The sequence below is a fragment of the Rhinolophus sinicus genome, linkage group LG12 (assembly GCF_036562045.2).
Source record: "Rhinolophus sinicus isolate RSC01 linkage group LG12, ASM3656204v1, whole genome shotgun sequence".
NCBI lineage: Eukaryota > Metazoa > Chordata > Mammalia > Chiroptera > Rhinolophidae > Rhinolophus > Rhinolophus sinicus.
The window spans coordinates 2,364,336-2,388,524 of record NC_133761.1 but is presented as its reverse complement, the minus strand read 5'-3'; the positions used below and the strand labels follow the sequence as shown (position 1 = coordinate 2,388,524).

The 24,189-nt window shown below is 49.5% G+C and overlaps 1 protein-coding gene across 5 annotated transcripts in view; it reads right to left on the bottom strand.

The window, feature by feature from the left end:
• Nucleotides 1-22,813, bottom strand: part of TRAPPC9 (trafficking protein particle complex subunit 9) — a 319,931-nt gene extending 297,118 nt beyond the window's left edge. For 2 of the 5 annotated variants that reach the window (XM_074316655.1, XM_074316658.1), the window contains exons 1-4: nucleotides 22,655-22,813; nucleotides 16,052-16,645; nucleotides 8,642-8,787; nucleotides 7,848-7,976 (exon numbers count right to left, since the gene is read on the bottom strand). In XM_074316655.1, coding sequence (XP_074172756.1) covers nucleotides 7,848-7,976; nucleotides 8,642-8,787; nucleotides 16,052-16,635 — 859 coding nt within the window. In that variant the 5' untranslated portion in view covers nucleotides 16,636-16,645; nucleotides 22,655-22,813. Of the gene's footprint in view, nucleotides 1-7,847; nucleotides 7,977-8,641; nucleotides 8,788-13,505; nucleotides 13,624-16,051; nucleotides 16,646-19,916; nucleotides 20,054-20,079; nucleotides 20,147-22,654 lie in introns of those variants that run through there. The other 3 variants (XM_074316656.1, XM_074316657.1, XM_019724385.2) reach the window with 3 other exon arrangements.
• Nucleotides 22,814-24,189: the final 1,376 nt, after the last annotated feature.

Here is a 24,189-nt window from a genome sequence, read left to right as displayed (position 1 = left end):
TGGTCCTAGTAAGAGCTGTTTCGTGTACTGCAATCTCTGTTTTTAAATGCAGACTGCAAAGCACTGCAATCTAGAAGCCATGGTTATAATGAAAACGGGCTTTCTATGCACGATGCCTGACCATCGTGCGGGTTCTCAGAACAACGCTACAGAGTAGAGGGGACGATTAACCCACCCTGTGGACGAGGAGACTGAAGCTCAGAGGAGCCAGCATGGTCCACCGGCATCTCCCAAGGACGCTGTGCCCACGACATGAGCTGACAGAGGTGCATGAGGGCACGTTCAGCTGCGTGGAAACGGGGAATGCTGGATTTCAGGATAAGCCTCAAAGCTTTTTATTCAGTCAAAAACCTGCTTCGGTATATTACTGTGCTAGATCCTTTCCATAGGGACCGTGAGAGAAGCTTTTTGAGTCTTTATCACCATCACCGAGTATTTGACCTCTCAGCGCGTCTAGTACTGAACTGGGCACCATGGTCAGTGCCCTCAGATGGCAGTGTGTAGGTATTTTACTCCATTTGTAAAACTCTCTCGCATGCCTCACACAGTCGGCTATCACTCCTCACTGGTGTGGATGAACCACCTGAAACAACCCTGTTCTGCATTTTAAATTTCTTTCATCGAATCCAGTGTGATCTGTAAGTGACACGGCCCAGAAATTTTTTCAAAAAGAAAACGCTCAACTACAAAAAATGGACAGCTTTTGACCAAGTGAACTTGGTCACCTAACTGGGCTTCTGGAAGCCCTTTTCTCTTATTCAATTCACTTCTAGGGACTTAGTTTTCTCATCGGGGAGAGTGACACAGGGACTTTGCTATCTGATTATCAGGCCCCTGTGGTATGTGGGTGGTGGGGGGAAATAAGATGTGTTTGAGGAAATGACACAGTGACAGAAGGGGCATCCTCCAGCCACGTCTCCACGGGCAGAAGTACGTCAGTGTGCTCAGAAATTCGCTTATCAGCATCATCAGCTTCCAATGGTCTGATTTCACGTTAACCAAACTCCTAAGAGACTGACGTAAGAAACCTGGAGGCTTGACTTCCCAGTGTAATAGGAGACATAAAATTATCCATCAGACCGAAATGGTGGACAGTTCAACAATCAGCACGTTTTCTCCCCAGTATTTAAATCCCAGCTCTGCCACTTACTGGCTCTGTGACCTTAGTGACATTACTTACCCACTCTGGCCTCAGTTTCCACATCTGTAAAACTGGGATAACGATCGAACCTACCTCTCTGGGTTGTCGTGAGAATTACAGGATTAAATTCGTTTACGTAAAATGCTCAGAAAAATGTGTAGCACATTTTAAGTGCTCAACAAACATTAACTATTGAGGTGATTTCACAAACATCCATTCTAATCACCCTTTGTATGTCCTTGCTAGTCTACGTCCCAAAGGACAGCCTTATTTCCCTAGTTACAAATCCTTGGTGAGCACCCTTCTGTTCCAGTTCCACTCCATGGCACGTTTAAACGGGAGCAAGGGACACTCCTCCCCGCACCTCGGTTCGTGGAAGGCTTTCAAAGTCCTGGTCCCTCATCCACCCCACAAACGGAGTGAGTAATGGGGTTCGGGAGTCTGGGACACAAGCTGGCCATGTGAAGCCCTGTCCCCTTGGGTGCTGACCGCCCTCAGGAAGCACCCAGGACACTGGGCTCTGCCACGCCTGGTATGACAGGGACACACCTCTCATCGGAAGGCCTTCTAGTTCTGGGACACGGTATGATACCCATCTTCCTGTGTCCCCAAAGTTTGTGGATAAAGCAGCTTTATCAGTAACAGATGTGGGCTCCATCTCCACCTGCCTACCCTTTTGTCCCATCTCTCAACTGGCTGGTGGCGAAAACAGGAATGTAACTTAATTACTGGATCCCTTTGAGCCCCAATATATAACAAATCAGCCTGCGGCTTCACGCAGGTGCAAGGACAGTGCACCGTGGCCACACCGCTGCTGCTGCTGCTGAGTTATGAGTATAGGAACCAATGACCCTCCTTAAATAGTTCACTCACTTCTAAATTGGGTCTTCCTTCATAAAACCTTCTTTTCCTATTGTAATTCCTTAGTAATTGCCACAGACTATAAAATGACGGCTCTATACAAAGTAACAGCTAAAGTTTATGAGACCTTTTATGAGAGGACCCCTGGGCTAAACACTTTCTGTAATTTCTCTCTAAATGTCACCGTCTTGCAAAGCAGGTGTTACATGTTTCCCCGAAAATAAAAGCTAGCCGGACAATCATTTCTGATGCATTTTTTGGAGAAAAATTAATATAAGACCCAGTATTATATTATTATATTATATTATATTATATTATATTATATTATATTATATTATATTATATTATACCTGGTGTTATGTTATGTTATGTTATGTTATACCCAGTATTATATCATGTCTGTTGTGTTGTGTTGTATTATATTATATTATCCCTGGTCTTATATTAAAATATATTATATAAGACCAGGTCTTATATTAATTTTTGCTCCGAAAGCTGCATTAGAGCTGATTGTGGGGCTGGGTCTCATTTTCGGGAACACACGGTCGCATCCCCATTTTGCAGGTGAAGAAGACTCAGGAAGAACTGAGTCCAGTTCGCACGGCTAAGTGTTGCCACGCGCATTCAAACCCAGGTGCATAAACTAGGCTTCGGCCATGACACCAAATCACCTGCCACCAATTAACACACAGCAGCAGGTTCAGAACTCAGGGGTTCCATGTGGTTTTCATCTTCAAGGTGCTCCAGAGACCGTTTCTATCTTTTCTATAAAATCATGGCTGACTGGTTTCTAATATTGGAAGAAAAGCCTAATTTCGCCACTGCTCACACAGCATGCCTGAATTTTTCACGCTGTGATGACAGAGTAGAAATAAGATATAACTACAATCATTTTTCCAGGGATCCAGCCAGCGACCTATTCTGAAGCATTAAACACAGAAATCAAATTAAAGGAACGTGTTTTGAGTCTTCTTTTACAAATACGGAACTTAAGGCTTTTTAAAGGTGCAACAGCGCCACCTATGGCCAAAAAAGAATTTCCAAGTTGCTGGAAAAGATGGAACCAAAAAATTGCCTGCACAGTAAAGATATTATCAGTAAGGTTTTATAAAAATAGGATGCTCAGAGACCTAACTAAAAGCTTAGCTAGTAAATACTGAATTCTGCTTCAGGGAAGAGAGTGTTATTCAGTACTTCACCTGAAATCTTTAACGCTCCTGGATGTAAACAAAAGACATAGGCTCTTGGGAACTAATCTTAGGGCACAAGGGATCTTGGCCTCCAGGCCAGCTTCTTTGTTTAACCGATTAGGAAGACTGAGACAGGGAAATCTGTCCTTCCAGTCTCAGTGGCAAAGCTTACGCCTGTCCCCAGGCTCTTGCACTACACCGAAACCAACAGGTCTACACTAACCCTACTCATAGAAATCACATCTGCATTTTTCCAACAGTAGGTAGTCTGTGTCCTGCGAAAGACACCCCAAAGGGTTGGGGACCATAAATCATACAATTTTGTGGAAATACCAAACGCTGATGTATATATTAAAACAGCAGGAGCTTTCCTTTCATTTCTTCCATAAAGGAAAAGTGACAGGTGTCAAATCAACAGTTTGATTTTTTTTAACCTATTAAGGGTACAGAAAAAATCAAAATTTCCTTCAATCACAAAGGAGATAAGCTTATTCCCAGAAAACACCTCAATATCAATGTTTCTAAACTTACTGGCTATGGTCAAATTCCTAGTTATTTAAATGTTTTAGTGGACGATTATAAGGCCATATGAATTCTGAGTTGCACCTTCTATGCAAATTATCTTCCAGCTCTTCAGCTTAAGGCAGGTCAGCCATGCCCTGTCTTACTAGAATGCCACTGATTTCAGCCAAACCTCATACTGCACTGAAAAACAAGCTGTAACTGAATCCTGATCACTGTGGACCATAGGCCTACATGTCACATGCATGTATGTGTTGAAAATGCATTGGAAAAAAACACCCTCCTCAGTATTCGAAGTTGTGATCTAACTCACTGTGACAAATTTTTACTGAGAACCTCTTAGGTGATTTGTATATATAATATCTAACTCTCACAACCAACAAGGTAAATGACATCATTCTAACTTCACAAATGAGGAAATAGACTTCAGCCATAAAAAACAAAGTTGACACGTCCCATAAAACTTAAATATTCAGCATCAGGAAAGAAAAAGCATAGATTTTTACTTTCTGTCAACATTCAGTGACTTACTCTTTTCTCCCATACTAAAGCCACAGAAAACCAATTCAGTCTTTATAACTTTTCTCTCAACAAGCATCACTAGAAAGCAAACAAGCAATAAGTCATTAGCAAGGGCTGGGTTTTCAAAACCCACTTCTCTTTCGCACTGTAACGACTTTTAATGTTTTGTTTTCAGTGCTTACAGAGTTAAAATTAAAAATATTGACGTTTTAGGTCATTAGCTGAGGATAAAACATTTGTGAAAATAAATGTAAAATTTTAACCTATGCTACTCTGTCTATTACTCTCACTGATGTTCTCCTTTTCAGGCTGAGACCACTAAGATCTGTCCTTTATGAACTCACAGACGTCCAGGCAAAGAGTCCATGGGAGGCTGCTGAGAGGGCCACTGAGAAAGCAAACTGTGCAGGGACCCACCTGGGTTCAAGTTCCAAGTCTGCCACTCGCCAGCTGCATGATTTGGGCAAGTTACCTCATCTCGTTAAACCTCAATCCCTCTCCTGCACAAAGGAGAGGCTGATACCAGCCCTCAAAGGCCTGCAGTGAGGTGAGGTGACACGTGCAGAAAGCATTTAGCACAGCCACTGGCCTCTGTGGTGCTGAGTAATTCATCGATAGTTTAATAATTATGATAATAATGATGACTATTAATTGTTGTCACGCAGCAGCCTACCCATCTGTCCCCGCGTACCTGCCCCTAAAGAAAGGACAGTCTGTGAGACGGATCCTTTCAGGTACTTTGCTTCACCTTTGTACTTACACTTTATGTCTCCCTGTTCGATCCCAAAGGATGGTTATCAATGACAGGGAAGATTCCTCAAGGGAGGAACAACCTAAGCCAGGCACAGTCGCATAGGGACCGTCAGGAGAACACACGGGGTTGATAGAGGTGGGCATAGACCCCCACCTTCCCCCGGCTACGGAGAGCTTCTGCCTCTGTGGCTAGATTCCTTCCTACAACCTGCTTGGGAAGAGAGTCAATGATGTGATAACATCAGTTCTCCATCTATTCATATGCATAAAGGTTTTGTCCCTCAGGGAAACAATTACTAAGATATCCTGAGACTTTCGTTTCTGGCTGCTTGCAGGCAAGGGTGATTGGTTTGAATCAGATTCCTAGTATAATGTGTGAAATTCACAGGTCTTGAGATTAACAAGCTTTACTTCCTCATTTGTTAACCACAAAAAGCTATGCGTTGGCCCAATTCAGGGCTCTCAGCCCTTGAGGCTGGCGTCCCTTGGCCCCGCTCGCACTCTATTCTTGGCTACTGTCTGTCTTAACCCTGCGCAGCCCTTCTCGCTTCCAACAGCTTTTGTCGCGCAGGACACGACAGTTAAAAAATTAAGAAAGACCAAAAAACAGAAATAACCATAAAGAAGAAACATTTACTAGTCGATAAGCATTTCCTTTTAAATTGACTGCAGAGTATCCTACTGAGTTAATAAACCAAGTTTTATCCATTAATTATAGATTTGCAGGTTCATATACAAGTCTCCAAAAAAAAAGAATTAGGGGCCTCTAACCTCTGAATACTAGGGAAGCTTTTTTTCTGTTTTGTTTTGTTTTTAACTAAAGCAAAAAAAGGTAGGGACTACAGAATTCTTTTGAAACTAAGATAACTTTAAGAGGGAAAAAAATTCCTTTTCTCAGAGGAAATCTGCTTGAAAACCAGGTTATCTGGATCCGAGATGCCAAGAGTCTTTTAACATTAACAACAACAATATTATTGATAATAGTATTTATCAAGTGCTGGGTATTTATATGTATATCTCCTTCAACCTGCACAAGAACTCTGTGAGTAAGAACTATCACTATCATACCCATTTTACAGATAAGAAATGGAGGCACAGAGCAATTGCTCTAGCTCAGCTTGGTATTAAATGACGTCTGTATTTCTGCAGCTTTGCTGCTGGAAGAGGAACCTGATCTACTCGAGGGGCAACGCGAAGTCCTCGGTTTCTCTGGTCCTCATGTCACACCGCAGATGCCATCGGCTCCTGGTGCTCAAGGTGAGGCTGCCACTACAGACCGACTAATCTCGAGATTAATATCCAAGACGAAGCAACGTATCTGCTGCTGATCTCAAGACTGTCCATGGATCTGGACCTCTTACTGCTTGGAAAAGGCAGTGAATTCGTTACTAGATAAATAAGCATTGCTCTTCCAGCTCCCATCTGAGCTTCACCGGATATTTCCCCCATAGACTGCCTTCAACAGTAAAAGGTTCCCAAGTTCTTTTTGCAAAGCTAAATAAAGACATTTGTCCACTAAAGACAGGGCTGTTTTTCAAAACAGTTGAAAACTGGTTTTTGCCTATATTCAGCAAGGGGTGAAAAATGAAACATTGTTCTGAAAGTCTCTGGAGCCTCACTAATCACAACAGAACAATCTTGACACATTATAACTCTTCAAATTATGGGGGGGAGCCACACACCACCACCTCCAACCTTTGGCACTCCCAGAGAGAGCGCTGAAGACTTTCTCCCAAAGAGAGAACAAAACAGGCTTTCACCTTCCTGAGTGTGCTGGAGCCCCTAGCCCTTGGCAGCTGCCTAGAGAAGACAGTAGAACTTCAGGTGCTGTACTCTCATACCAGAGAGAGTGATCAGAACAAGGAATAAATACAGGTGGGGAACACTGACAGAATAAAGGACAGGAAAGGGAGGAGCAGAGATATATATTCGAAACAGAGCTCGTCCCTCCACAGCCTGCTTTACCTTCCTTTCAAGTAACTGACATACCACTGAGATCAACAGGGACAGCTCTGCTGAAGAATGGTCAAGTGTCTTCAAGAACCATTATGGATTCATCTAAGTCGTCCTACGAAGTGTGCACCCCGATTCTGACAGTGCAGCTTCTGTAACTGGTCCATAAAGGTGGTCTCTGCAGTCTTTGCTGATGACGGGGGATGATATGTATTTCACGGGGAAAAGGAAAGTGAGCATTTCCCCACCCAATACACATTAACTACTGTGGGCTTTCTCTTTGGGGGCAAAATGTCTAAAAATCTCACGGAACAGAAACCAACTAGCAGTTTTGTGTCTAACCTGATCACTGCATTCTTTCTTACTATCTTTGTGACCTGGGCAACATGACAATCATATCCTGAACCATTAAAGGCAAGTTCGTTCATTAAGGACCAAAAGGGTGCGGTTCATTCAACAAGCACGTGTGTGTGCTTCTCCAGACTTTATGCGTCACTGGTGCGAACACACACAAGCAAATCAGCCTTAACTCATGAAGAGAACTTCATCATTCAGGAGAATAAGAACCCGCCACCAGGCCCTGAATTAGCTGCATGTCTGACCTCTGGGACCAGCTTCACCCCACATACAGACACTATGAAGAAGACCAGACACAGAGCTTCTGGTCAACCTGCCATGAAATTGTACGCAGTGTTCCCCCCAGTCCTGGCAGTGCATTAATAGTATTCAATAAGATCCATAAACGTGCAATAAAATCACAGGAAAATCTCTCATGTGCAAGATTTTGGACTCCACAGACTCCATGCTTTATTCAAACATGAGTCAGGCTGAACTCGAGGGAGAGGTCATCATTGCACCTGCTCAAGGACTGACTGGGTCCAGACCAAGGAAAGGGCAGCGCTCACCTGGTCGGTGTCTGTTGGCTGCTTCAGCAGCAAGTGAGCTCCCCGGGAACCTCCGAGCTCCCATCTTACCACCGGTTCCACCAGGATAGTGGTAGATGACAGACGCCGAGCACAACCCTTCCAGGGCCGCTGGGCATTAAAAAAAAAAAGACAATGAGTTAGAATTTCAGTGCCTGAGGATGATTTGAACACTTGAGGTGGAAATGCCAATTCTCCCCCAAACAGAGATCGAACCTGCAGGTCACGGTTACAAACAGGCACATGCCACCTGTCATCTTTCGCGTGCCCGTGTCAAGGCTGGCCACACAGAAAACTCTCACGCTACTCAAGGTGTCACGGAGGGACTGCGTCCCCATGTGAAACAGGCGGCCCCTCAGCCCCGCACGCATTCTTTCACTTCACCCACAGTGCAGTGCACACGGCACAAGTGGCAGGCGCTGCACCAGATTCTGACGCTACCGAGATGTGGGGCAGGAAATGCCCTGGACTGAGAATATTTCAAAGTCATGCCACCCCAGCGGGACCACAGCGCCTACCCACATCAGGCACCCTAAGGGGCTCTCTCGCGATGGCAGTGGACACCTGCAGCCTCGTCTCCCCTAAAAAGGCCACTACTTTTCCTTGGAGTACATGACAGGCTTCTATCAATGGCGGTTACAGCCTAAGAATCTCAAGCGTGGCCATGGGCCATCCTAGCCCTTTGGGTTCAGAGCTATCTTTTCTCTGTTTCTCTCTTATTTCAAATAATAGTTGCCATAATGACGCATCTGATCGTCTCCATCGGATAACCTTACCTCCAAGCCACAGGAAGTCGTTCACGGAGCGCAGGAGCTCCACGGACATGTGGTAATGCACGAGCGAGTCCTGCAGCATGCCAGCCTGCAGGCACAGGTCCCCCACGTGCTTGCGCATGCGCCCCTGGCACCGCTTCTTGTAGTGTCTGAAACATAAAACGCACCGAGACGGATCATCGCTAATGCGCCAAGTGTGCCCCGAAAGCATCGCAGCTAAGCGCTATGCAACTCTCGCTACCAAAAAAACCCAAAAAACAAAACAAAAACACACGCTAAGAGGGCAGCTGGAGGCTCGGTAATTGAAAGCCAGCAGCCGTCATCACCAGTCGGTAAGCTGGGACTGTCCTGACTTCAAAAACACTTACGCTTTCAATGGTGAATGTGACTTCTACCGTGCATTTCGCTTAGGCAATATTAGAGGGTTTTTCTTTTCAGATTTGCCAGTCATGACATTAGCACGAGAAAGTTCATTTCAGCTTTTTTAGAAACTCAATTCTCTTCCACGTTCTGAACTTCAAACCTATTATTATTTTATAAAGAGAGCTACGCTGCAGAGTACAAGCCAAGCACTTGGATTTTGCAACCAAGATCTTTAGCTTCACTCTTTCAGAGCGAGCTTTAGCACTGTTTAGAGAGGGCGGGACTGGGCGCTCGCTAACTGCTCTTTACATACTGGCGAGGACGGTCCAATAAATAATGCAAAGGCTTCTACGTCCGCATCAACTCAGAAACCAAAGACATGACACCAGCATCTTCCTGTATCATTTTTAAATTTTTTTCAAGACAAAATAACAGCTGTATTAAATTTGATTTGACCATGAAAGCAATCTTATCAAAAATAAACTCCCCTATAAATCCAAAAGGTATGATATTTCCAGCTCCGTGAATGTGATTGACAGATCTCAATACAAAGTTAAATGCCGCCATCTCAAATTTTCACAAGCTCAACCACTCCTTGGCCAGCCTGGAATTTCGCGTTTCTGTTCCAGATGTTGGTTGAAGTAAGATCATCCCACGCGGCAGAGAGGGAAAGAAAAGGGAACCAGCCTCCACGTTCTCCTGATCTCAGGCAGTTATCGTGCCCCCGCCCCCCCAATGCTAACAGGCCCCCCCGTAAGGGAAGACTACATCTGAACTGCCGCTGCCACCCCCAAGTGACACCTGTCACCTCTCTCCCCCACTGGTCACCTCAACAGCTCATAATGATCTTCCGACTCGCAGCCTTACTGATTTCCGGCCTCCGGGTGACCTGAGGCTCTACCTGGCCTTCTGTCTCAGTACTTCCCGCTCTCCTCAGGGCTCATTCTGTCATTTCTCAAGGCAGCCTTCCCTGCCTCCAACCTCTGCACTTTGGGTTAGGTGGCCCTGCTGTGTTCCTAGAATGTTCTGTGCTGAATCAACTTCTGACCTCTGCAAGCTCCAAAGAGGCAAGTCCGTTTTGCTCACTATTGTGTATCGACCCCTCTCCTCTGGACTCAAAAACAAAGGAATGGATGGGTCTCAAATGCACACAGAGCTGTCACTGCCCATCCCAACCCTTCCCTCTGCAGAACATCAGCAGAAGCAAAACCAGGACTAACTCTCCTCTACGTCACTCCCTGCTGGCACCTTCCCCGCTCCCTCTGCTGCCAGTTCTCACAAAGACAAGCCCCTCCAAAGCCCTCCATGACCAGGCCTTCTCCAGCACCTCCCCAGGGGGCACCCTCCCACCCTGAACTCCAGGGCAGGGACCCCTTAGAGCTTCTCAGCACAGGGTCATCTCCCCCCGCCCCTGCCCCACAAGCCTCCAGCCCTCACCTAGGCTGCTCCTGCCACCTGAGCCACCCTGCTGGCTGCTTCACCTGGCCGACTCCCATGCTGGCTTCAGAACTCAATGCTGAGCCCTCTGCCTCCAGGAACGCTCCTGACAGTGTCCTTAGCTCTCAGCTGGGTTGCCCCCCAGGACAGGACAGCCTAGTTACCATCTGGGTGTCTGTCCATCCCTCCATCAAGACCATGACCTCTCTGAGGACATTTGGGGAGAGGGGAGGGAGGAGCAACAGGCAAAATCACAGCCCACAGCCCAAAGTCAAGGATTCTCACTTAATGGGTCACCTGCCACTGGAGCTGTGGGGAACAAAGGTCCACTTCACAGCTGTGCAGGTATCTTACTCTGATGTCAACCCACTGTGCTGTGTAGGGACTCCTATCCTCACCTGATGTCGAACAGTGGGATAGAATAATGTAACAGAAACTCCTTGTGCTTATGAGAAACAGCGGGCCAGCCCGTGGCTCACAGAACGCCATTCCAAAGCCTCTCCCTTCGGGCGTGGCAGTGCGTACCCACCTTCCCTCACCAGGAAAAGGACGTAGTAGCCTTTAAAATCACCTTTCCTCCCCCGGTAACACAACCGTAGGTTTTTAATACTCGGCTAAGGTTACAAGTACTACGATTATACTCACTCAGCAGATGTGAATTAGGCTTGAACACTACTCCCCACGTGTTACACTGACATTTACTTTAACGCACCCTGCCTGAGCTCTTCCAAAAAAGTAAATTACTCCGTCTTCTCAGGGACTGAACAAAGGCGCACTTCTGCTGGGGCAAAGGTAACCCATCACATTTTCAAAAATGAAAGTGCCATCGTTGCGATCAGAAACTACTTGCTTGGAAAACAGGATTTTGACAAAAAGGAGTCATCTAAATACGCTCACAGCTTCTCATATTAAGGTCATGTGATTCAACAGAACTATGAAATATTTTAAATTATGTAAAAATACTTTGGAGGAAATCGCCAAAATACCACACGAGAAAAATTCTGTTGTAGATTGACACACAGGAAGGGACTTAACTGCCTCAAGACCAGGTCCTTCCAGGGTTACCAGCATCTGCGACTGAATGAAATACGCAGGTAGGGCGGCTGAGTGGTACCTGACACCGTCATGCTCGTTCCCTTCCCCCTTACACCTGACTCATTCCCCCTAATAAGCATTAAGCCCCTGTGACAGGCTGTCTTAGTCGTCTCGGAACCTCCCAACAGAGCGCATGACGTTTAGAAAGACCCAAAAGGAACTGCTCCCTCCACAGTAACTATCGATGTCCTTAACAGGTGTGTTTTCTTTTTGAAGTCTATTTTTGGGAGGGCAAAGACTATTCTGGAACTCCCCAACAACCCAACATGTCAGCTCCTCCTCCCAGTTCCCCATCACCTCTCTCCTCGGATCCCCGATGCGACCTGCCTCTGAGTCCACTCGGCTGGGCCTCCCATCCTCCTCGGGCCTGCGGCCCTCAGTCACGGATGAGTGTGACCGAGAGACGCAGGCCCGAGGAGGGTGGGAGGCCTGCGTCCCTTCTTCTCCCCTATCTTCTCCCCACTCCCACCAACTCCGGCTGCTAAGAAGGCTCACCTACGCCCTGCCTGCCGCCAGAGCAAGACCCTGAGATGCCCCCTCAGGTTTCTTTAGTAGCTGCCCCGCCCCCAGCACCTCTGGGATACAGGGCAGCCACTTCTCAAATCCCAAACTGCTTGAATAACTAACCTCCACGACCCGGGCTTTCCTCCAAGGCCGTGGGCACAGCCCGGACTCCCTCCCACCTCAGTGGACTCCTCTCTAGATGAGCTCATCCACGGTCACGTTCAAATGCAAGCCGAATACTGACAGCTCGCCGTGGACGCTGCTCGGCTAGCTCCTTCACCTGCGCTCCAGGCTCACGACGTCAATGGCCACTTTGAAATCGTCACTTGAATGTGGAATAGGCACCTAAAAACCACATCCAACGTGGACCCTGGAATGGGGCCCCAGCAGGAACGGGCCAGGCTTCCCCATTTGGACTGAGGCCTCCTGCCCAGCACGGTGATGGCAAACCTCTCCCGATGGGTGAGATGGCCTGGGGGGAGAGTACAAGGTCTGGGGCCACCGAAGAGTCTCTCTTCAGGGCTGACCCTGGGTGTTGGAGTTTCCTCACGGCAAAGTCACGACACGCCTCTCAGTGACGGGCAGAGGCCTCCACAAATACAGACACCGCCATGTCTTGCCAACACGGGGTTCAAAGTAAAGGCCGGTTCAGACAAGGGCCTGTACGGTTGCCGACGTGAATGGCACAGCTGGCTCTGAACACGTACTGGCTAACGCAGCGGGGACTCTCTGGCCCATTACGGAGGTCCTCGTGCCCACGAGAGCCAAACGAACTAGCTATTTAGGAGAAGGCTGTATTTTCCTGAGACTTAGAAAAGTCACCCTCATTAAGGGGGCACCAGACGGGCATCTTTCTTAGGGGGGCCTCCGCCCCCTTTGTGAAGGAAAGTGGCTAAGGTGAAGGACAGTCCACGGCATGCTCAAGGTGAAAGCAAAAGAAACTGGCAGCTGCTTCCTCCGCCAGCATCCCCCCGCGGCCAGCCCCCCATGCCGGGCACGCCTCCGCGCTGGCTGCCACGGAGAAGCCTCGTCATGCACGTCGCCGAGCGGCAGCCAAGGGTCACGTGCCCAGTGCGCACATCTAAAAGCCGGAATCAAGCGAGGCGCTCGCGTCTTTCACTTTCCCAGTTTAAACAGCCCAAAAATACCCCTCTGCAGCCACCAAAATCAATCAGCATCTCACACCCTCAAAACAAATTTTTTAAAAATTAGTAAGGGCTCATTGGTCACAAAGACTCAGTAAGACCAAACAAGTTCCCCAGAGCAAGTGTTTTAGTAGGTCTCAGACACTGGTGGGTTACGTGCCAGGAAAGCCTCGATTCAAAAGAAAAAATTAGAAAATAAAAGGACGACCAGGATAACACATGGATGGAGGCAGCGGGAAGTTTTTGTTTTTCAAGCGATGAAGCTGAGAGAAGGCAGCACGGGGAGGGCTAGCTACTGTCAACGCAGCACGTTCACAGCCTACCTTTTCAGACCCAACAACATACTCACAGGGCGGTATGAGAGAAAAAAAAGGAAAAGAAAAGAAAGAGGAACAAGCGAAAATTAGAAACACACAAGAACAAAAATAACTTCGACAGCTACATGACAGTCCATGAATGAGAATTTACCACCGGCTGTGATGAGGCTGGGGACACACGTGGTGTTTAAGTGCCCACCCCCACCTGATGCCTCAGAGAAGCTTGGACCTGAACTCAGCGGTACCTGCCACGGGAGCCTAGCAGGGCGGTCAGTAAGTCAAAGCAAAACCAGACCTGCATCTAGGCATTTCCTTCTGAGCTGCAAAATACGACCTCATTTCAGGTGGACACTTTCTATCACTCCCACCAAGAGTGCAGGTGAGAGCTGGGCTCTGTCCCTGCCCCAAATCATTGCTGCAAAAATCAGAGAAGTGTGGAGCAGTGACGGCCACGGGGATTGACAGTGATTAGAGGGCCTGCGTTTGCTCTGGGGTTGCTGTTACCTCACTGAAGTCCGAGGGATGGCTGAGAGTTGAGTGCAGTTAGGATAGAGTGGGGCGGCCGCCAGGAAGGAGGGACAATGCGCGGCTGTGTTGTCGACGCCCACAGCCGTGCCCGGCACACGGAGGCAGGCGCCCCATCAACCCTTGTGAATATCAGCCAGTATGTGCCCCGTTAGTATCAGGACAGTAAGTCCCAAAACAGGCTCGTTACTCCCGCGGAATTGTGAGCATAGATTTCAAAAGGCAAAATCAAGCTGGTCTTTTCTGGTGTGGTGGGTCTGCGGCCTCAAGACCAAAATCTGTCACCGGTGCCTCGTATAGCAAAGGAGGTGGCACCGGGCCAGGGGTCAGAGCAGGGCTGCCAGCCCAGGCTGCTGTGAGGCTGCGGGCGCTCACCCAGCGGTCTGTGCGGTGGGGAGACGCGGGCCCTGCCCACCGCAGGCTGCCTGACGCGGGGCTGCAGGGGCTGAGTGCGCCGTGCCGCCCACACCATCAGGGACGACCCGCCTGACAGCCCGGGGCTCAGCAGCTCTGCCCTCAGCAGCTGCCCAGGCTCCTGGCCTTTGCCACCTCAGCTCCAAGGAGAGACAGGGGAGCGCTGGCATGTGACCACAGGCCGCTGCGAGGATGAGGTACAGGTCGTGGGGACTACGCCTGTCCTTCCCTCAGGCCACCTACACGCGCCGGGTGAGGAGATGAAAACGACTCCGCAGGCTGCCAGGCGCCCCAGGCCGGCGTGACTCAGGCTGCGCTCTGAGCTTCTCACCGCAGGGCTGGCCTGGCCTGGACCAATTTTCTCTCGGTTCCCAGACATTTTCTCTGCCAACTTACCAACAACCAGAAAGGCAGTGTTTGACCTTAGGTCAGTTCAAGACACACATGGAGCCCCGACTCTGCGGTGGGCGCTGGGCCAGGCTGCACATTGTGTCATCAAGCCTCACCCGTGAGACCCTCACCCGAAGTCTACGAGGAGCCGGTAGCGGCTCAGGGTGCCCACGGCATGAGGCCGGACTGGCACAGCCCCCCACACTCCCCCGAGCCGAAGGGGCCCACTCTGGGGACACAGGCGCAGCCTCAGCTGCAGCTCGTCCTCTGCTGCTGGACAGATGCCACACGGCAACAGGGGAGCCAGAGCGGAGGGCGGACGGGGAGTACACGGCCCAGGAGAGCCATCTGCAATTCAGATGCACAGGGAAGCCATCGACGTGGTCGCAGGGGGACTGACCGCTTCCTGCTCTGTCCACGCTCCCTGTTCTACAGACACTTCCCTCTGCGGAAGGAAGTCTCTAGAAAGGCCCTGGTGGTTCTGATCCCCCGATACGCGTCTCGGCTGACAGCATCTGACACAGTGGCTCCCAGGGCAGAAGACGGGGTCTGACCCGTGCACAGTGAGTGCCCGGCCTGGAAGCACGGGACATGGGTCCCCTTCCAGCTCCACTAGCTCCTCGGTCTGTAGCCTTTCCACACTCAGACTCTCGCCTATAAATCCAAGGGCGAGACTGAATACGAGCTTCAAACTCTGCTCTGAGGCACCGCTGTCCAATAGGACTAAACCGTGAGCCACGTACATCAATTTAAGTTTTCTAGTTGCCACGTTTGAAAAAGTAAAAACTAAACACTGGAAACTATTATAATAATATATTTATCTAACCTAACATGTCAAACACTATCATTTGGAAGTATAATCAATATAAAAAATCCTGATGCGCTATCTCACGTTCTCTTTTCTGTACTAAGTCTCCAGCTCTGACCGCCCTTCACTCAGAGCACCTCTCAGCTCAGACCCGCCTCCTCTGGTGCCCAGAGCCCCAAGTGGCTGCTGCCAGGGCACTGGCCGCAGGCGGGGCTGAAAGGGGGGGACCCACGGGCGGGACTGAAGGGGGAGGAAGTGGCACACTGAGCCTCGCAGGGTTTCCCTTACCCAAAGGCTGTCCTGGGTTTGCCTTTCCACCCCTTGGCTGCAGTGCAACTCCACCCTTCTCATCCCTTGTGGAAGCCAGGAAACAACCCCCGCAGAGGCCAAGGGCCCGGCCTCTGGGTCAACTTACCTGCTATCCGTGTCCAGTCCCACAAAGTCCTTCTTCTCAAACGGGACACAGAGCAGGGGGATCTTGTCCCCGGACTTGTCTGTGGCCCTGTCCAGACGCTTGGACTCCAGCACAATGAAGAGCGACTCGATGAAGTCCTCCACCCTCTTCTCCACCGTCTGGCAGTCCTCGTAGCTGGGGTAGAAGGCCACGTCCGTGCGCGGCTGCTCCGCGATCTCCCCCTGCAGCCCAAACACGAAGAGCCGCGAGTCGTAGAGCGTGGCGCCGTACAGCTCCTTCTGCACGTGGAACTTCTCGAAGGTCTGCGGCCACTCCTTGGCCGAGCCGCAGTCTGTGATGGTGACGAGGCCCACGACCTTGCGGTGCGTCTGGAAGTCGCCCCACTCGTTGTTCTCCGGCGGGTAGTGATGCCGGTAGCGGATGTACAACACGCGCTGCGAGTCGCGCACGCTGATCTGGCTCACGGAGGAGATCCGCTTGTAGATTCGGAAGAAGTTCTCTTCCGAGACGACGCCCACCGGCTGGACCACGACGAGGAGGGTCTGGTGGTCCTCGGCGCACTGCATGTAGTCGGGGACGCTCATGGTCAAGACCCTGCCGAACAGACAAAAGGAGACGTTGAGGCAGGCGGGGGGCTGCTGGCCCAGTGGGGAGGAGAGGGCAGGGTAAGCCCACACGAAGCTAAGCTGCGGGATACAATGTGTCCTCGGCAGCTGCGGGATACAATGTGTCCTCGGAAGCTGCGGGATACAATGTGTCCTCGGAAGCTGCGGGATACAATGTGTCCTCGGAAGCTGCGGGATACAATGTGTCCTCGGCAGCTGCGGGATACAATGTGTCCTCGGCAGCTGCGGGATACAATGTGTCCTCAGAAGCTGCAGCTACCACAGCTCTTACCACAGCACCTCCGCTGCTGGGCTGGGCTCTGCGCTCCTGCACAAGCGGGTCTATCTCTTATTTTCTACTTCCAACACCTCACCAGGGACTCGTGGGGCGGAGTCCGTGCTCAAAAGTGTTTGCTGAATGAAGGAAGGAACAAATGAATGAACTGCTTCCCCACCCCCTCAGCAGAATATAATGAAAAGGCCCAGGAGAACGAGGGTGAGAAAAAAGAAACAGAAAAATCATGCAAAGCCCTCCTTCCGCAATACTGTACAATGAAGTTTCCTCGTGTTACTCAATATGTTTGCACCCAAAATTAGGGTGGGCTACATCAAGGTCTAGTAGGCTGTAGAAATTGAGGCTTTTGCATCCTAATGGAAATTCCAACCTTTATGATTGTGTTTCCCAATTCAAGTGCGCGCTCAGTGGCAGTCTGTGCCTGGCACAAACTACTCGTACACCATGGGGCTCTCCCACACACAGACCTTCATTCCCTTGTGCACACGTGTGCACAAATTACACACAGGCCCACCAGAGAAAAGACGCCGACAGGTAAGAGCAAATTAATGACAGTGAAAGCAGCCAACCAGCACACATTATTAGCAAAGAGATACTGCGACTGCATTAGCAGCAGGTGGCAGAGAACTCTGGGCCCTCTGAGTTGGCTCTAGCCCTGGCTGTCACCCTGTGTGACCACAGGTGAGTCCCAGCTTCACTGAGATTGTGTTCTCTTTTATAAAAGGAGACAGTTAAAGCTCAAGAGGTATACAATCTCATCATTCACATACCTGATATTTAGTAAGAACTTCCCACGTGCCAGGCTGTGTAGATGGAAAGGTAGGGTCCCAATGTGTTCAAGAGCAGAGACAGTTAACACCATAAAGATGCTAATTTTCTCCAATTCGATATATAGATTCCATACAATTCTGATTAGCATTCCTGCCAGATTTTTCATGGAATGCAACATGTTAATTTGTGGTCAAGAACAGCCTAGAAACTCCTGAAGAACCACCACTGCAGAGGGCATTTGTCCCACCAGGTAGCAAGACCAGATAGAACAGCTAATGAGGCACAGGGTTTCTTTTTAGGGTGATGAAATATTCTAAAATTGATTGTGATGATGGCTGCACAGCTCTGTGAATACATTAAAAACCACTGCATTGTACGTTTAAATGGGTGAACTATATGGTATGTGAATTGTATTTCAATAAATCGGGGGAAGTGATAAGCTACAGTCGGCATAGTACTCATACAGGGATAAAGAGAAAAATGGAATGTCATCAAGCCCAGATCCAGACCCCTACACACAGTAATTTGAAATATGGCAGAGATGCCGTGGTAGGGTATTCGGAAAGGACAGACTCTCCAATAAATGGCACCAAGACAGTGGATCATCCAGGGCTAAGAGAAAGATACCTCACTCAAGCAGAATATGGGCAAAATGCTCCAATGGGCATCTCTGAAGAGGACACGCAAGGAGCCAAGACACGTACAGGAAGATGCACCACCTCAAGGGCAATCACGAAACAGCACATTGAAACCACAGTAGACTATTGAAACAGACGATGTCATACCCACCAGACTGACCAAAAAATGTGTTCATTATGGTAAAATATACATAAAATTTACCAGGTACGTGTATAGCTCTGTGGCGTTAAGTACATTCACGCTGTAGTGCCACCATCGCCAGAGCTTTCTCACCTTCCCCAGCTGAAACTCTGCTCCCATTCAACACTAACTCTCCCTGCCCAAGCCTGTCTCCATGAATTTGACTGCTTTAGGGACCTAAGTAGTGACTGCCTTAGCTCCCTTAGTATAACGTCCTCCAGAGTCATCCACGTTGCAGCAGGTGTCAGAATCCCCTTCCCTTTTGAAGGCTGAGTAAATACTCCATTGTATGTCTAGACCACATTCTATTTATTCTTTCATCAAAAGTCATTTGGGTTGTTCCTAGCTTCCGGCTACTGTGAGGATTGCTACTATGTACATGGGTGTACAGACAAAGCATTTTAGTATGAAAAACACAAAGTGTTTGCAAGCTGTAGGTCAAAGGTAACTCCTCCACGACAGGTGCGTGAGCAGACTGGTACGTGCTAGGCCTGGCAGTGTCTCATCTAGAGGAAGTCTGGCATGTGAACGGCAGGAGACATAAACAAAGGTTCACAGAAGCAAGAAGCAGAGACAACACAAGTGTCTGCCGTCAGGAGAGTGGGTAGACTGTGATCTTTTAACACAAGGGAGTGCTACGGAACAGTGAAAATGAATGACCTACAGCTAGCCTGCAGGGGCATGTATGAGTGTCTAAGACAGGATGGAGAAATAAAGCAAGCTGTGGATTAACGCCAGCAGTGCAATCCTGTTATATAAAGTTCAAAAACAAGCAACACTAAATAGTGCATTGTTTAGGGACATTTACACATCGGATAATATTATAAAGAAAAAATATTTGGAAAGTAGTTACTCGGGTGGCAAAGAGGAATACAGTTTGAGAGGGAAACAGTAGGCTTCAGAGGTGAGAGTGATGGTCTATTTCTTAAGCTGGGAGCCTGGGGCCGGCCCAGTGGCTCAGATGGTTGGAGCTCTGTGTTCCTAATGCCGAAGGCTGCCAGTTCGATTCCCACATGGGCCAGTGGGCTCTCAACCACAAGGTTGCGGGTTCAATTCTTCGACTCCCACAGGGATGGTGGGCAGCGCCTCCTGCAACTAACAATGGCAACTGGACCTGGAGCTGAGCTGCGCCCTCCACAACTAAGGCTGAAAGGACAACTTGACTTGGAAAAAGTCCTGGAAGTCCACACTGTTCCCCAATAAAGCCCTGTTCCCCTTCCTCAATAAAATCTAAAAAAAAGAAAGAAAAAAAAGCTGAGTGCCTGATCCAAGGGGTTGTTCTGCCATTCTTTAAACTGTTCCTAAACACGACATGTACTTTAGATATAGTATGTATTTCAAAATGTTTAGAGTTTAAAAAGGAAGAAGGTCCGACCTCAAGGAGCTGACAGTCTTGTGTTCAGGTCAGCCAGGTTTAGAGCCCAGCCCAGCCCTTCTCATCTAACGATGGCTTATGCTGCTCCTGTAGGACCCTTCCTTTGTGAGCCAAACAGTCAATGCACACAGCAGCCCAGTGTGTTGAAGAGACGCAGAGCTACCTGAAGATAGATGGACAGTGGGTCCTCGACACAGCTTTGAGGACAGGAGGTGTTCAATTTCTCTAGTCTGAAGTAAACGAGAAAAATAAGAACAATGTATGAGTTTTCCACAAAACTAAACTGAAGTAAATTTAGTAAGGGCTTTATAAATATTAACTATTATTGTTATTTATGTTTAGGTCATGAACGTCATTTTGTGCTGTTAAAACATTCTTGCTTTTATAAAATGATGGTGAGAGGGGATGGTGGTTGTTTTTCCATTGTCCTATCGGGGCAAAAATAATCATTGACAACCCTGATATTGATCCTCCGGCTTTTTAGAATTTACCAATCAATGAAATCTAAACGAGGAAGTCATCCTGGACTCGATGATCCCCTGGGTCCCTTTTAGTTCTAATGAGGCACAAAAAAGCATACCGGCAATGAAATCCCTGAGCTCAGTAAACCTTCCAACCTAAAGCAGGGCTTTGCCTGAAGCAGCTCAGCATTAAACAAATTTCCTGTTCACATTTGCCCCAGATTCAAAATATGCAACTAACACAGGAAGGTGGGAAACAGAAGTGCCCTGGGCTCCTTACAACACAGACACAACAATCCTAAGAAACAAGTACTCCTACATTCCATCTTGCAGACGAAGAACCCGGCTCAATCATCTACTCACCATCTTCTGACCTGTAAACCAGGCTCCAGAGGCCATGCTTTGCCACTGGTCTCTTCAAGGGAGAATCTGATGAAATCAGACCTGGCAATGAGCCGGTTTGGGTGTCTGAGACTAATTGAATACAAATATTAAAATGTCAACAATGTAATTCTCCAACTTGATAGTTCCTCGAAAAGTTAAACATAGTTACCATATAAATAGCAATTGTACTCCTAGGTACATACCAAAGAGATCTGAAAACATATGTCCACATAAAAACTCGTACACAAATGTTCATAGCAGTACTATTCATAAGAGCCAAAAAGTGGGAACACGTATGTACATCAGCTGAAGGACGGATAAACAAAATGTGGTCTGTCCACACAACAGAACATCAGTCAGCCATAAAAAGGAACAAAGTACTGATACTGGTACGACATGGGTGAACCTTGAAAATACTGTGGAAGAAGCCAGTCACAAAAGGCCATAGTCTATTATCCCAAAATATGCAAATCCGAGACAATGTAAACCCATAGCTGCCAGGGGATGCGGGAGGGAATGAGTGACAGCCAAGGGATATGGAACTTCTTTTTCAAGTGATAAAAATGTTGTGGAATAGTAATGGTTGCACAACTGTGACTATATTAAAAACCACTGAGTTGTACACTTTAAATAGGTGGATTTTATATGGTATGCAAACAACACCTCAATAAAGCTGTTATTTGAAAAACAAATCTTTCTTGACAACAATTCTTCCCTCTCTACTATTAGTCTGCAGCACAATTTCAGAAAAACAAACAAAACCTTGCCAGGAGCTGTCCAGGACCTGCAATATTCCTGGGTGGGCAACATCACGCTCTAGGGCTGTAACAAATGCTACTATGCAGTCGGGCTGGACTGCAACTATGTTTAAAGAAATCGACAGTCGGGAGGCCGGTTTGCTCAGTAGTTAGAGCGCAGTGCTCATAACACCAAGGTCGCCGGTTAGATGCCCACATGGGCCAGCGAGCTGCGCCCTCCACAACCAGACTGAAAAGAACGACTTGACTTGGACCTGACTGGTCCTGGAAAAACACACTCTTCCCCAATATTCCCCAATAAAAATTTTTTAAAATATCGACAGTCACTAGTTTAGACCTGGGGTGGGGGGCGTAGGATGGAGGATGCCACAGCCCCACGCCTCCAGCTCATTTTGAACGAAATCGAGCGCTGCTTTCAACAGTTTAATCCCTGTCGCCATAAAACCTGTGAAATCAACGAGCCCCCGATGCTAACACCGGAGTTCTGGGTTACACGGCACTTACGTCGCGAAGGCAAACCCGGAGAGACCGAAGGGAAGCCCGGTGTTGACACTTCCCAAGGCTCCGGAGTTCACAGCCCGCGTTTACAGCGCGAGGTCCCCCCAAACCCTCCTCCCCCGCCCCGAGACAGTGCCTGATGCCGCCCAGCTGGATGTGAGGCGCTTTCAAGCCAGAGCCACCGAGGAGGAAAAGGCAGAGGAGCGAAGCAGGGCTGGGGGAGCGGCGGGGCAGGGGCTGCAGCCCGGCTCCCAGGCCCCCGGGCCGGGCCGCAGCCGCGGGTGGCGGGACCCCGCGGGGCCCGGGGGCGGGGCCGGCTCGGGGGCGGGGGCTTCGGCGGAGGAGAGGAGGCCGGAGCGGACAGAGGCCGGGCGAGGGGCGGCAGGTGTGCGCCGCGTCCTCAGCCCGCCCGGGCCCGGCGCTGGGCAGGGGTGATGAGGCGCCAGGCAGGGATCGGGGTTGGGCAGGTGCAAGCTGGACCCCGGCGGGGGCAGGTGGCCGGGCGGGTGCGGGCTGGGGCGAGCCCCTCCGCCGGACACACACGCACTGGCGCCCTCGCCCGCCGTGCCGCGCGGACAGCCTTCCCGCAGCCGGCCCGCTCCTCCGCCCAGGACCCCACCCCCCATATTGCACTTACTCTGCCGGGGGCCCCGGGCCGGGACCTGGAGCCAACGGGCTGGCCGGCGATGGGGCGGAGCAGCTTGGGAGGCCCCTGGGGCTCAGAGCTGGAGCTTCCGACTAGCGCCGGAGCCGGCTCCGCTCCTGCGCGTGCGCGGGTCCATCCCGGCCGGCGATCCGCTCCGGGTTTTGAAAGATGCCGGAGGAGCGAGGGAGGGAGCAAGAGGGGGAGGGAAGAGAGAGAGAGAGGAGGTGGGGAGAGGAGGACGGAAGGAACAGGCCGGGAAGAGGAAGGAAGAGGGGAAGGAAAGAGAGGAGGAAAAGAGACAGAGGGAGCAGGGAGAAGGGGGATATGTACCCAACACCATGGTTCACCCCTTGAACTGTCTGAGCCAAAGGAACACAAGTCTTGGTTGAAGAAACGTTTTTGTTTTTCCTTCCTTGTGACAAGTGAAGGAGGCAAGGGAATGATTTCCAAAGCTCTGCCTCCCTAAGGGGAGGCTTAGCCATTGCTTATAGATACTGTTTGGTTAGTTACGTGTTGGTCTCTTCTTTGCAGTCGGATCAGAATTTGGTAACTGCATGTTGGTTTCTTTTTATGCAGTTGGCTAAACGTATGTTGTGGTTCCCAGTGAAGCTCATCTGCAAAATACTGAGCTACATTCTAGCGTTTGGCTGGAACAGCATGTAGTAAGCACCGCCCACCGTGAGATCGTCCTCCTATCAAACAGACAGAGGCAGGAGGAGGGGAAAGGAGGGAGGCGGGGCAGCAGAGACTTGCGGAAAACTTTCGCTCCAGGGGCGGGCCCATCGGGAGGGGCCTCCGGCCCGCGACTTTCTTTTCCCTTAAGGCGCGCAGCTCAAATTTCACCCCCTTGGTAGAGGGTGACCCGGCCCCAGCGGCCTCCCTACAGAATCACCCCGCCCCCCCGCGCCGAGCCCGGCTTGAAGTCCTTCCGGGGACTGAGCACCCACAAGCGTTGTCGCCAACGCTCAAAGGGATATCTAAGTCCTTTTACAGGTTGGGGAACTGAGGCACGCACGGTCGCGGCACAGTCATAGGGGCTGGGCAGGGGCGTGAGGTAGCTGGTCTCGGAACCCGGCCCGGGAGCCGACTGCCCCAGTGCTGCTGCGCGGTCCCCATCGCTGATGGGTAAAACCACTCCCGACTTTGGGGCCCCAGCCAGCCATCCACATCAAGGACTCGGAACAGGGCCCCGGGTACAGGACTGCCGTGCTCAGGTCCAGGACCAAGGCGCCCAGCTCGCTAGGTAGGGGCGGAAGCCACTTAAGGACTTAAACCCCTCTATGTTGAACACAAATACAACTTAAAAAGGAATTTACATACACACGTTGGAGTGTGCATAGCATATTTTGAAAGATACACAGGAATTGTAAACAGTGGCACCCAGGGCAGCCTGAGAGAACAGAGGAGCAGAAGACACTCTGTCCCTTGTGTCTTTTTGTGTTCTGTTTGAATTTTTCACCATATGCACATATTTCTTTTTCAATTTAAAAATATAATGGAGGACAGGAATGGTTATCTCAGCAAAT